Genomic DNA, 11,501 nt, shown 5'->3' with positions numbered 1-11,501 from the left:
AGAATTTTCTTTCAAGCCTGAATACAAAGGAGGAGAAAGGACTGAAAAATCAGTATTAATTGTATTCGTTTTGAAAGTTAAATATAGTCTATAATTGTAAAAGTCAGCGTGTTTGACTTTCTTATAGAAGTTTGAGTTTGACTATTGTTTAATATGTTGACCATATAAATAGAAGGTGGTCTTTGTAATTAGAGATAAGAGAGCTTATTGTAATAATAAGTACAAAAAAGAGGTTTGTCTGAATTGTAAGGATTGACTTTTTCTCTCTATGTTCTTATGAATGTTCTTGAATGCCATATCAAGATTCTGCCATTATTGTGAAGATATGAAGATTGATCAGTGAAATAGGGACACACAGTTATGGCTCAATTAGACTGAAATAGGAGAAATAAGCCCAAGATAACCACTAAGGTCTGAACAAATTAAATATGGCCCATTTAGAGCCATTTTGATCCAATTTGACTCTTTATGGAGAATTGGGACCATTAAAACTCATTAGGGTCTAAAAAGTCTAATTATGACCTAGTTTGAGTCGTGTTGACCCAATTGGACTTCTTAAGGAGAAATAGGCCAATTAAATCCACCAACACCAAATGGACCCTCAATCACTCCAATCAAGGTAAAATTAGACTAATTATCACGATTTTAGCATATTATACCATTAGGGTCTGATCAAACTAAATACGACCCAATTCATGTCATTTTGAGACAATTAGAACCCTTATGGATAAAATGGCCTATTAACCTTAGTAGGGTCTAATCAGATTAATTATGATCCATTTCTAATCATTTTGACCCAAATGACTCGATTATACTAAATACGCCCGGTATGGCTCAATTAGACTCAAATAAAAGAAATAAGCCCATAAGAAATTGGGCTATTAACCTTACTAGGGTCTAATCAGATTAATTATGATCCATTTTGTGTCATTTTGACCGAAATGACTTGATTATACTAAATTGGCCCGTTATGGCTCAATTATACTCAAATACGTGAAATAAGCCCTGATAATCATTAAGGTCTGCACAAACTAAATATGGCCCATTCAGTGTCGTTTTGATCCAATTAGACTATTTATGGAGAATTGGGACCATTAAACCCATTAGGGTCTAAATAGACTAATTGTGACATAGTTTGAGTCGTGTGGACCCAATTGGACTTCTTAAGGAGAAATAGGCCAATTATATCCACCAAAACCAAATGGACCCTCAATCACTCCAATCAATGTCAAATTAGACTAATTATCACGAATTTAGCATATTATACCATTAAGGTTTGATCAAACTAAATACGACCCAATTCGTGTCATTTTGAGCAAATTAGAACCCTTATGGATAAATTGGCCTATTAACCTCACTAGGGTCCAATCAGATTAATTATGATCCATTTGTTGTCATTTTGACCCAAATGACTCGATTATAGTATATAGGCCTGTTATGGCTCAGTTAGACTCAAATAGGAGAAATAAGCCCATTAGAATCATTAAGGTCTGAACAAACTAAATATCGCCCATTCAGTGTCATTTTGATCCAATTAGACTCTTTATGAAGAATTGGGACCATTAGACCCATTAGGGTCTAAAAAGACTAATTGTGATCTAGTTTGAGTCGTGTTGACCCAGTTGGAGTTCTTAAGGAGAAATAGGCCGATTATATCCACCAACACCAAATGGACCATCAATCACTCTAATCAATATCAAATTAGACTAATTATCACGAATTTAGCATATTATACGATTAGGGTCTGATCAAGCTAAGTACGACCCAATTCGTGTCATTTTGAGCCAATTGGAACCCTTATGGTTTAATTGGCCTATTAACCTTACTAGGGTCTAATCAGATCAATTATGATCCATTTGTTGTGATTTTGACCTAAATGACTCGATTATAGTAAATAGGCCCATTATGGCTCAATTAGACACAAATAGGAGAAATAAGCAATGATAACCATTAAATTCTGAACAAACTAAATACGGCCCATTCAATGTCATATTGACCCAATTAGACTCCTTATGAAGAATTGGGAATATTAAACCCATTAGGGTCTAAAAAGACTAATTATGACCTAGTTTGAGTCGTGTTGACTCAATTGGACTTCTTTAAGTCATTAACCTTACTATGGTGTAATCAGATTAATTATGATCCATTTGTAGTCATTTTGACCCAATTAGACTATTTTTGGAGAATTGCGACCATTAAACCCATTAATGTTTAAAAAGACTAATTGTGACATAATTTGAGTCATGTGGACCCAATTGGACTTCTTAAGAAGAAATAGGCCAATTATATCCACCAAAACCAAATGGACCCTCAATCACTCCAATCAATGTCAAATTAGACTAATTATCATTAATTTAGCACATTATACCATTAAGGTCTGATCAAACTAAATACGACCCAATTCGTGTCATTTCCAGCAAATTAGAACCCTTATGGATAAATTGGCCTATTAACCTTACTAGGGTCTAATCAAATTAATTATGATCTATTTATGGTCATTTTGACCCAAATGACTCGATTATACTAAATAGGCCCGTTATGGCTCAGTTAGACTCAAATAGGAGAAATAAGCCCATGATAATCATTAAGGTCTGAACAAACTAAATATGGCCTATTCAGTGTCATTTTGATCCAATTAGACTCTTTATGGAGAATTAGGACCATTAGACCCATTAGGGTCTAAAAAGACTAATTGTGACCTAGTTTGAGTCGTGTTGACCTAGTTGGAGTTCTTAAGGAGAAATAGGCCGATTATATCCACCACCACCAATTGGACCATCAATCACTCTAATCAATATAAAATTAGACTAATTATTACGAATTTAGCATATCATAGCATTAAGGTCTGATCAAGCTAAATACGACGCAATTCGAGTCATTTTGAGGCAATTGGAACCCTTATGGATAAATTGGCCTATTAACCTTACTAGGGTCTAATTAGATCAATTATGATCCATTTGTTGTCATTTTGACCTAAATGACTCGATTATAGTAAATAGACCCATTATGGCTCAATTAGACTCAAATAGGAGAAATAAGCCCATGATAACCATTAAATTCTGAACAAACTAAATATGGCCCATTCAATGTCATATTGACCCAATTAGACATTTATGGAGAATTGGGACTATTAAACCCATTAGGGTCTAAAAAGACTAATTATGACCTAGTTTGAGTCGTGTTGACCCAATTGGACTTCTTTAAGTCATTAACCTTACTTGGGTCTAATCAGATTAATTATGATCCATTTGTAGTCATTTTGACCCAAATGACTCGATTATACTAAAAAGACCCATTACGGCTCATGTTGGGTCACCTATTGATTTGGTGATGACCCATTGATCTGTTCCTGTACATTAGCAACACTTAGTAGTTATTGGTTCTTTGTATATTGGTGTCTTGGTACATACTTAAGCCAGTGGCAAAATCGAAGACTAGCCGATGTGAAGACAGAAGGTCACCGATGGGTTTTGTGGATCAATTGTGTAATATATACACCAGGACTCCAAAGTAGCTGAAATTAATATTGAAAATATTTTGATGCTACAAGCCGAATGAAGGAAGATCTTCATAGACCGAAGATTGAAAATCTTCATGNTCATAGACCGAAGATTGAAAATCTTCATGGACTCAAGATTGAAGATCCTGGACTGAAGATTGAAAATCTTCATGGACTCAAGATTGAAGATCATGGACCGAAGATTTGTGAGTAGCTGCTTGAAGCTACATATCCATCCAAAGGAGATCTTCCTACAGACTGACCATATCTCTGCAAACTTTGTCTCTGTATGCACGTTGTGTACGATGAAAATGAGATGTCAACATTGGTCAAGTCAACCCCTGCCATCTTATCCTCAAGTGACAAGTATCCCCATGCATTAGATGCTGAAGGTAGTATAAAAAGGCAGTGTGCATCTCCCATGCACACCACTGGCTTTTGCAAGATTACTTAGTGAATTCTCAAAGCAATCGACTATTCCCTTCTACTCCCTTGCTCTCCTGTGTGCGAAGAAATGCTCAGTGTTCTTCATTTCCTTTCATGAACTCTCTGTGTTGTTCTTGAAAGTTCTTCTTCTTGTAAGATTGTTTAGGTTAGGTTTTCCTTTCCTATCTTCCGCAACAATCTTGTATATTTCTGTGTGTATTAATTATAGTTATAAATCAATAAGAATTAAAAAGTTGAAAAAATTATGTGTAATTGTATTCAACACCTTTCTACAATTACTTTCTGTTTATTGCCATCCCCTTCAGGACTAACAAGTGGTACTAGAGCTGTTAGCTTAATCTCATAAGCTAGATCTGCAATGGCCTATTCTTCTTCCAACTCTACTCCTTCTTCTTACCAAGACAATGCACTATTGCCAAGCCTCCCAAGTTTAACAAGAACAATTTCTATATGTGGAAAAGTCGCATGACACTATACCTTGAGGGTGTTGATAGTCAATATCTCTCAATCCTCAAGGATGGACCCATTGTTCCTAAAGTATGGCTTCGTCATGGAAAGAGCAAAGACGATGGTAACTCTTCAAATGATTCTAATGATGATGAAGAGAAATCTGACTCTACTAGAAGGTTCATCATCAAAGATCCTTATCAGTACAATGAAGACGATAAAAGAAAAGTTTCCTTAGATACCAAGGTAAGGGCTATCATTGCCCTCTCTCTTCCTGATGATGTCTTCCATTCCCTGGTAAACCTCTCTACTGCCAAGGACAAGTGGAACACTTTATGTGTTCTGTATGAAGGAACCATTGAAGTAAAGAAAAGCAAGAAGATTGGCCTTGTTAGGCAATATGAGCTCTTTGTGCACGGGAAAGGTGAATCTCTCACTGAGTAGTACAACAAGTTTAACAGCCTTCTCAATAATCTGAAGTTTCATGGCAGAGTCTATGAAAACGAAGAAGTCCTATGCAAGTTCATGGACTGTTTACCTGACTTCTGGGAAAACATCTGCACTTGTATGAAGACAAGTAAAGATCTTGAAAATATGCCTCTTACCGCTCTTTATGGAACACTCCATAATTATGAGCAAACCAAGCTTCTCAAAAAGGCATTATTGAAGGATCCCAGAACTTCTTCTCCTATTTCCCTTCTCTCCAACGATACGAGGAAGCCAGTCAGTAAACTTCGTGTCACTTATCTATCTGACACTGAAGAAGATGCTGTCAGAAAAGAAGAACTTGCTGAAAGCCATGCTAATGATGCTGATGATGAGCCCTCAGTTAATGACTTGGCAGACAACATGGCCATGAAGGCTACCAACTTCAAAAGGTATGCCAAAAAGGGCTCTTCTACCTTCTCTCCCAGATCTAACGTTACCGACCGAAGAACCTTAGATCAATCTAAGTCAGTTCCTCTTGAACTGTAAAATGAGGAGTGCTTCAACTGTGGCAAGAATGTCACTTTCCTGCTGAGTGCAAAAGCAAAAGGATCTCTAAGTGTCATCCTTCTCATCTCTCTAGTCGATCCTCTCATGATAAGTACAAGGCAAAGTATAAGAGAGAAAAGGCAAAGAACCTGAGCCTTCAGAGAAAAGGTAAGGGTCTCATTGCTGAGACTCATGACTGGATTGATGAGCCAACCTCTTCCTCCAGTGATGAGGAGATGGCACATCTGTGTCTTATGGCCAACATCCAGGAAATAGAAGACTCTGTCAAGGACTCCTCCTCTGCTGCTGTTGATCTACCTTCTACCTCCAAGGATGCCAAATACCTGGTCAAACCAAAGAAGGTAAACAACTTCTCTTCTCTCTCTGAATCTGAAAAGGTTCAAGCTTATGATTTTTTATCTGTTAATCTCTACAATGCTAGATCTGCTAAGAAGAAAGCTGACCTTGAAATCAAAAGTCTAACTAATCAGTTACATAAATGCATGAATAAATTGAAAGACTTTGATAAGTTAAAAAATGACCTGAAAGAACAAAAGTTAATAAACAATGTTCTTAACAAAGAAAAAWCTAARGTCTTTGAGAAGCTGGAGAAAGAAAAAGCCATTCTTCAAAAATGGGCTAGATCATCCAAGAACCTAGATAAAATTTTACATGATCAACTTCCTATTGAAGTAAAGACTGGCCTAGGTTATAATGATATGGATCCGTGTGCTCCTAATGACTCTATGTGCATTTCTTCTCACATTCTTTCTTCCTCCTCTCCATCTCACTTATCTGTTTCTGTTGGATCTCTTTCTCGTAGATGCAATGAAAATGGAAAATCTCTTAAGTTCGGAATTTTTGTCAAAGGTAAAAGTTCAAACACTGAATCTGAGAATGTTCCTGTCGACTGTGTGTTTAACTCTCTCTCTCTCTTAAGGAATCTTCTGATGCATGTTCTTCTAAATCTAAAACATCTGAGCATCTAAAGCATCCTTTGAATCGTCGTTTCATTGCGGCTGAGAAAGGAAAGTATGTGGACAAGCCCTATCAAGAATAAGAAGCCAAAATCCAAACTGAAGATGAAACATAAGCCTTCAGCTACCTCATCTCAGTCAACTGTTGCTTCTCAGAGTGGTACCTCAGTACCTTCTATTACTGAGTTTGTTTCTAGACCAGTTTCCTTGAAAAAGACTTCAAAGATTTCTACCTTCTCTAAGAAACCTATTCCTGAGTCTGAAAAAGGGATTCTTGGTCCAAAACCTATGCATCATCTGTCCCTCCTCCCAAAGCTTCTTCTTCTCTCAAAAAATCCAAAAAGCATGTTAACACAGTTATGCATACACCTTTAATTCCTATTAAACCTGTGTTTATTTATCGAAAATGTTATAACTGTGGTGATACTTTTCACATGGCCAAGAACTGTCCCAAAAAAAGAATCTCTAGGCCAGTAAGAGAATAGAAAAAAGAATATACTCCTAACCCCAATGGACCCATTTTAAAATGGGTACCTCGAAACTGATTTATCTGTGTTTGTAGGGCTTAGGACACCGACATATATGGTACTTGGACAGTGGATGTTCAAGAGACACAACTGAAAACAAGTCGCTGTTGATCAACTAGGTGTCTGAACCTGGTCCTTCTGTAACCTTTGGAGATAATGCCAGAGGTACTACTAGAGGATATGGTGTTCTTTCTAACAGCTCGGTTACCTTCAATCGAGTAGCTTATGTGGATTGACTAAAGCACATTCTGTTAAGGATCAGTCAACTATGTGATCTCAACTTCAATGTGAAATTTGAAGAAAACCAGTGTACTATTCTTGACTCTTCTGGCAAGAAGGTATTAACTGGTATCCGAAAAGATAATGTCTATGTGATCAACATGGACTCTTCTAGCTCTTCCGACGCCAACATCTATTTCTACTCCGAGGCTACTGCTGATCAAAATTGGCTAYGGCATAAAAGGTTGTCCCATCTCAACTTCAAAACCATCAACAATCTTTCCAGTATAGATCTGGTTATTGGACTTCCGAAGATGTCATATGTTAAAGTGAAACTGTGTGCTTCTTGTGAAAAAGGCAAGCAAACCAAGGCAAGTTTCAAGTCCAAGATGTGCTCTTCTATTTCTGCTCCTTTGCACATGCTCCACATAGATCTCTGTGGTCCTGTGAGTGTTCAAAGTTTGGATGGAAAACGTTATACTCTTGTTATTGTGGATGAGTACTCAAGATATACTTTGGTCTTTTTTCTTCAACACAAGAGTGATGCAGCTGAATAAATTATCAACTTTGTGAAGCGGACTGAAGTCTTGAATGTTCAACTTGTCAGATCAATTCGAAGTGACAACTACACTGAATTCAAAAACAGTGTTCTTGAAAGCTTCTTTGATGACAAGGGTATTTCTCAAAATATCTCAGCAATTCAGACTCCACAGCATAATGGAGTTGTTGAAAGGAGAAATCGTACACTATGTGAAGCTGCACGTTCAATGCTAAGTGAAGCAAGTCTTCCGACCTATTTTTGGGCTGAAGCTATCAATACAGCTTGCTTTACTCAAAATAGGTCTATAATTGTGAAAACACACAATAAGACTGCTTATGAAGTATTTCATGGTAGAAAACAAAACTTCAGCTTCCTTCATGTGTTTGGTAGTGCATGCTATATTCTGAATGACAGAGATCACTTAGGAAAGTTTGATCCTAAATTTGATGAAGTAATCTTTGTTGGTTACTCTCTCTTCTCTAAAGCATACCTGGTGTACAACATGTGCCGTTAGTGCACTGATGAATCTGTCAATGTCAGATTTGATGAATCTGGATCAGTGCCTGCAACATCATCATTTCAATGTGATGATCTTGAGCTCAATAAGTGGTTGTTGGAATCTCACTCCTCAGAGAATTCAACTCCACTCAGTGGACCTTCACATTCTAATGGAAATGATGTTCCACCTGTTGAGAAAGATGAGAATAAAGATCTTTCATTCAACATGAATGTCCCATCAATCAGTCTTGAACAAGAACCAGCCGATCCGGCACCTCTTTCCTGTGTTGAACCCTCAACTGGTGTTGATGTTCCTATCTCTTCTACTAGGGACATCGGTGACGCAACCTCAGTAGTTGTCTATTCTAATCCTCTGACGAATGCTGATGGTGCCTCTACCTCTCTTCCTCTTCCTCTTCCTCTTGCCACTAAGTGGAAAAGAGATCACCCAATAGAGACAATCATTGGTGATCAGCAAGCAGGTGTCCAAACACATCGTGGTGCTGGTAATATCTATTTGTATGTCAATTTTCTATCTCTCATCGAGCCTAAAAGGATTGAAGAAGCACTTGATGATCCTACCTGGATCAGTGCCATGCAAGAAGAACTGCTACAGTTCGAGCATAACAAAGTTTGGAGACTGGTCCCCCGACCAACCAACAAAACAATTATTGGTACAAAGTGGATCTTCAGAAATAAAATGGATGAGAACGGAATGGTGACTCGGAACAAAGCCCGACTCATTGCCCAAGGATACAGGCAAGAGGAAGGCATTGATTATGATGAGACATTTGCTCTAGTAGCAAGGTTGGAAGCCATCCGAATCTTCCTTGCCTATGCTGCTTTCAAGAACTTCAAAGTTTTCCAGATGGATGTCAAAAGTGCCTTCTTGAATGGAAAACTTACTGAAGAAGTCTATGTGAAGCAACCTCCAGGCTTTGAGGATCCTAAACATCCAGGATATGTCTATAAATTAGACAAAGCTTTGTATGGTCTCAAACAGGCTCCTCGTGCATGGTATGACACTCTCTCTACTTTTCTTTTGGAGAACGGCTTCTCCCGTGGTAAAATTGACAATACCCTCTTTCTTTGTAAACATAAAGGTAATGTCATTCTTGTACCAATTTATGTGGATGATATCATATTCGGTGCCACAAAAGAATCTATGTGTAGGAAGTTTTCAAAACTCATGCAAAGTAAATATGAAATGAGTATGATGGGTGAACTCACATTTTTCTTGGGTTTGCAAGTTAAGCAATCCGACAAAGGAATCTTTATAAATCAAAGCAAATATGTTAAAGATCTTTTAAAGAAATTTGATTTTTATGAGTGTTCTTCCATGAAAACTCCAATGGCACCCCCTTGAAACTGAATGCAGATATCGATGGCAAATCGGTAAATGTGACCAGTTATAGGGGAATGATCGGCTCCTTACTTTATCTTACTGCTAGCCGACCAGATATTATGTTCTCCACATGTCTTTGTGCAAGATATCAAGCGAATCCAAAGGAATCTCCTTGGCAGCTGTTAAGCGCATTTTCAGGTAACTTAAAGGTACTCCCAATCTGGGTCTTTGGTATCCCAATGATTCCGGTTTTGATCTAATAGGTTTTTCAGATTCTGATTATGCAGGTTGTAAAGTTGACAGAAAGAATACAACTGGTAGTTGTCAGTTGTTGGGTGGAAAGTTAGTCAGTTGGACTAGCAAGAAGCAACACTCCGTGTCCACCTCAATAGCTAAAGCTGAGTATGTTGCTGCAGGTAGCTATTGTGCACAAGTATTATGAATGAAAAATCAGTTAGCTGATTACGATCAGTTGTTCACAGAAATTCCTATTTTTTGTGACAATTCAAGTGCCATTGCTATTGCCAACAATCCAGTTCTTCACTCTTGTACGAAGCATATTGATATTCGGTATCACTTTATCAGAGATCATGTGATGAAAGGTGATGTTGAGCTTCACTTTATCCCCACAGCTTCACTTGAAAGGAGATCTTTCTACAGACTGACCATATCTCTGCAAACTTTGTCTCTGCATGAATAGTGTTGTATGCACGTTGTGTACGATGAAAATGAGATGTCAACATTGGTCAAGTCAACCCCTGCATTCTTATCCTCAAGTGACAAGTGTCCCCATGCATTAAATGCTGAAGGTAGTATAAAAAGGCAGTGTGCATCTCCCATGCACACCACTTGCTTTTGCAAGATTACTTAGTGAATTCTCAAAGCAATCGACTATTCTTTTCTACTCCCTTGCTCTCCTGTGTGCGAAGAAATTCTCAGTGATTTTCATTTCCTTTCAAGAACTCTCTATGTTGTTCTTGAAAGTTCTTCTTCTTGTAAGATTGTTTAGGTTAGGTTTTCCTTTCCTATCTTCCGCAACAATCTTGTGTATTTGTGTGTGTATTAATTCTTGATATAAATCAATAAGAATTAAAAAGTTCAAAAAAATTTGTGTAATTGTATTCAACCCCCCTTCTACAATTACTTTCTGTTTATTGTCATCCCCTTCGGGACTAGCAGCTCAATTAGACTCAAATAGAAGAAATAAGCCCATGATAACCATTAAGGTCTAAACAAACTAAATATGGCCCATTCAATGTCATTTTGATCCAATTAGACTCTTTATGGAGAATTGGGACCATTAAACCCATTAGGGTCTAAAAAGACTAATTGTGACCTAGTTTGAGTCGTGTTGACCCAATTGGACTTCTTAAGGAGAAATAGGCCGATTATATCCACCAACACCAAATGGACCATCAATCACTCCAATCAATGTCAAATTAGACTAATTATCACGAATGTAGCATTTTATACCATTAAGGTCTGATCAAACTAAATACGACCCAATTCGTGTCATTTTGAGCCAATTAGAACCCTTATGGATAAATTGGCCTATTAACCTTACTAAGGTCTAATCAGATTAATTATGATCCATTTGTTGTCATTTTGACACAAATGACTCGATTATACTAAATAGGCCCGTTATGGCTCAATTGGACTCAAATAGGAGAAATAAGCCCATGATAACCATTAAGGTCTAAACAAACTAAATATGGCCCATTCARTGTCATTTTGACCCAATTAGCCTCCTTATGGAGAATTGGGACTATTAAACCCATTAGGGTCTAAAAAGACTAATTATGACCTAGTTTGAGTCGTGTTGACCCAATTGGATTTCTTAAGGAGAAATAGGCCAATTTTATCCACCAACACTAAATGGACCCTCAATCACTCCAATCAATGTCAAATTAGACTAATTATCATGAATTTAGCAAATTATACCATTCAATTCTGATCAAACTAAATACGATCCAATTCGTGTCATCTGAGCCAATTAGAACCCTTATGGATAAATTGGGCTATTAAC

At 37.4% G+C, this 11,501-nt stretch overlaps 1 protein-coding gene across 1 annotated transcript; it reads left to right on the top strand.

Moving 5' to 3' along the window:
- Positions 1-4,411: 4,411 nt before the first annotated feature.
- LOC112502090 lies at positions 4,412-4,837 on the top strand. The gene has a single exon (XM_025105915.1). It carries the CDS (start codon positions 4,412-4,414, stop codon positions 4,835-4,837), a length of 426 nt encoding a protein of 141 aa, XP_024961683.1.
- The last annotated feature ends 6,664 nt before the right edge of the window (positions 4,838-11,501 follow it).

The sequence above is a fragment of the Cynara cardunculus genome, unplaced genomic scaffold (genome assembly GCF_001531365.2).
Source record: "Cynara cardunculus var. scolymus isolate 2C unplaced genomic scaffold, CcrdV1 Un_Scaffold_917, whole genome shotgun sequence".
Taxonomy (NCBI): domain Eukaryota; kingdom Viridiplantae; phylum Streptophyta; class Magnoliopsida; order Asterales; family Asteraceae; genus Cynara; species Cynara cardunculus.
This window is presented reverse-complemented; position numbering and strand designations above follow the sequence as displayed.

Excerpts from the sequence above, each read along its gene's own strand:
- LOC112502090 (XM_025105915.1), top strand. The coding sequence starts at position 4,412 with ATGACACTATACCTTGAGGGTGTTGATAGTCAATATCTCTCAATCCTC.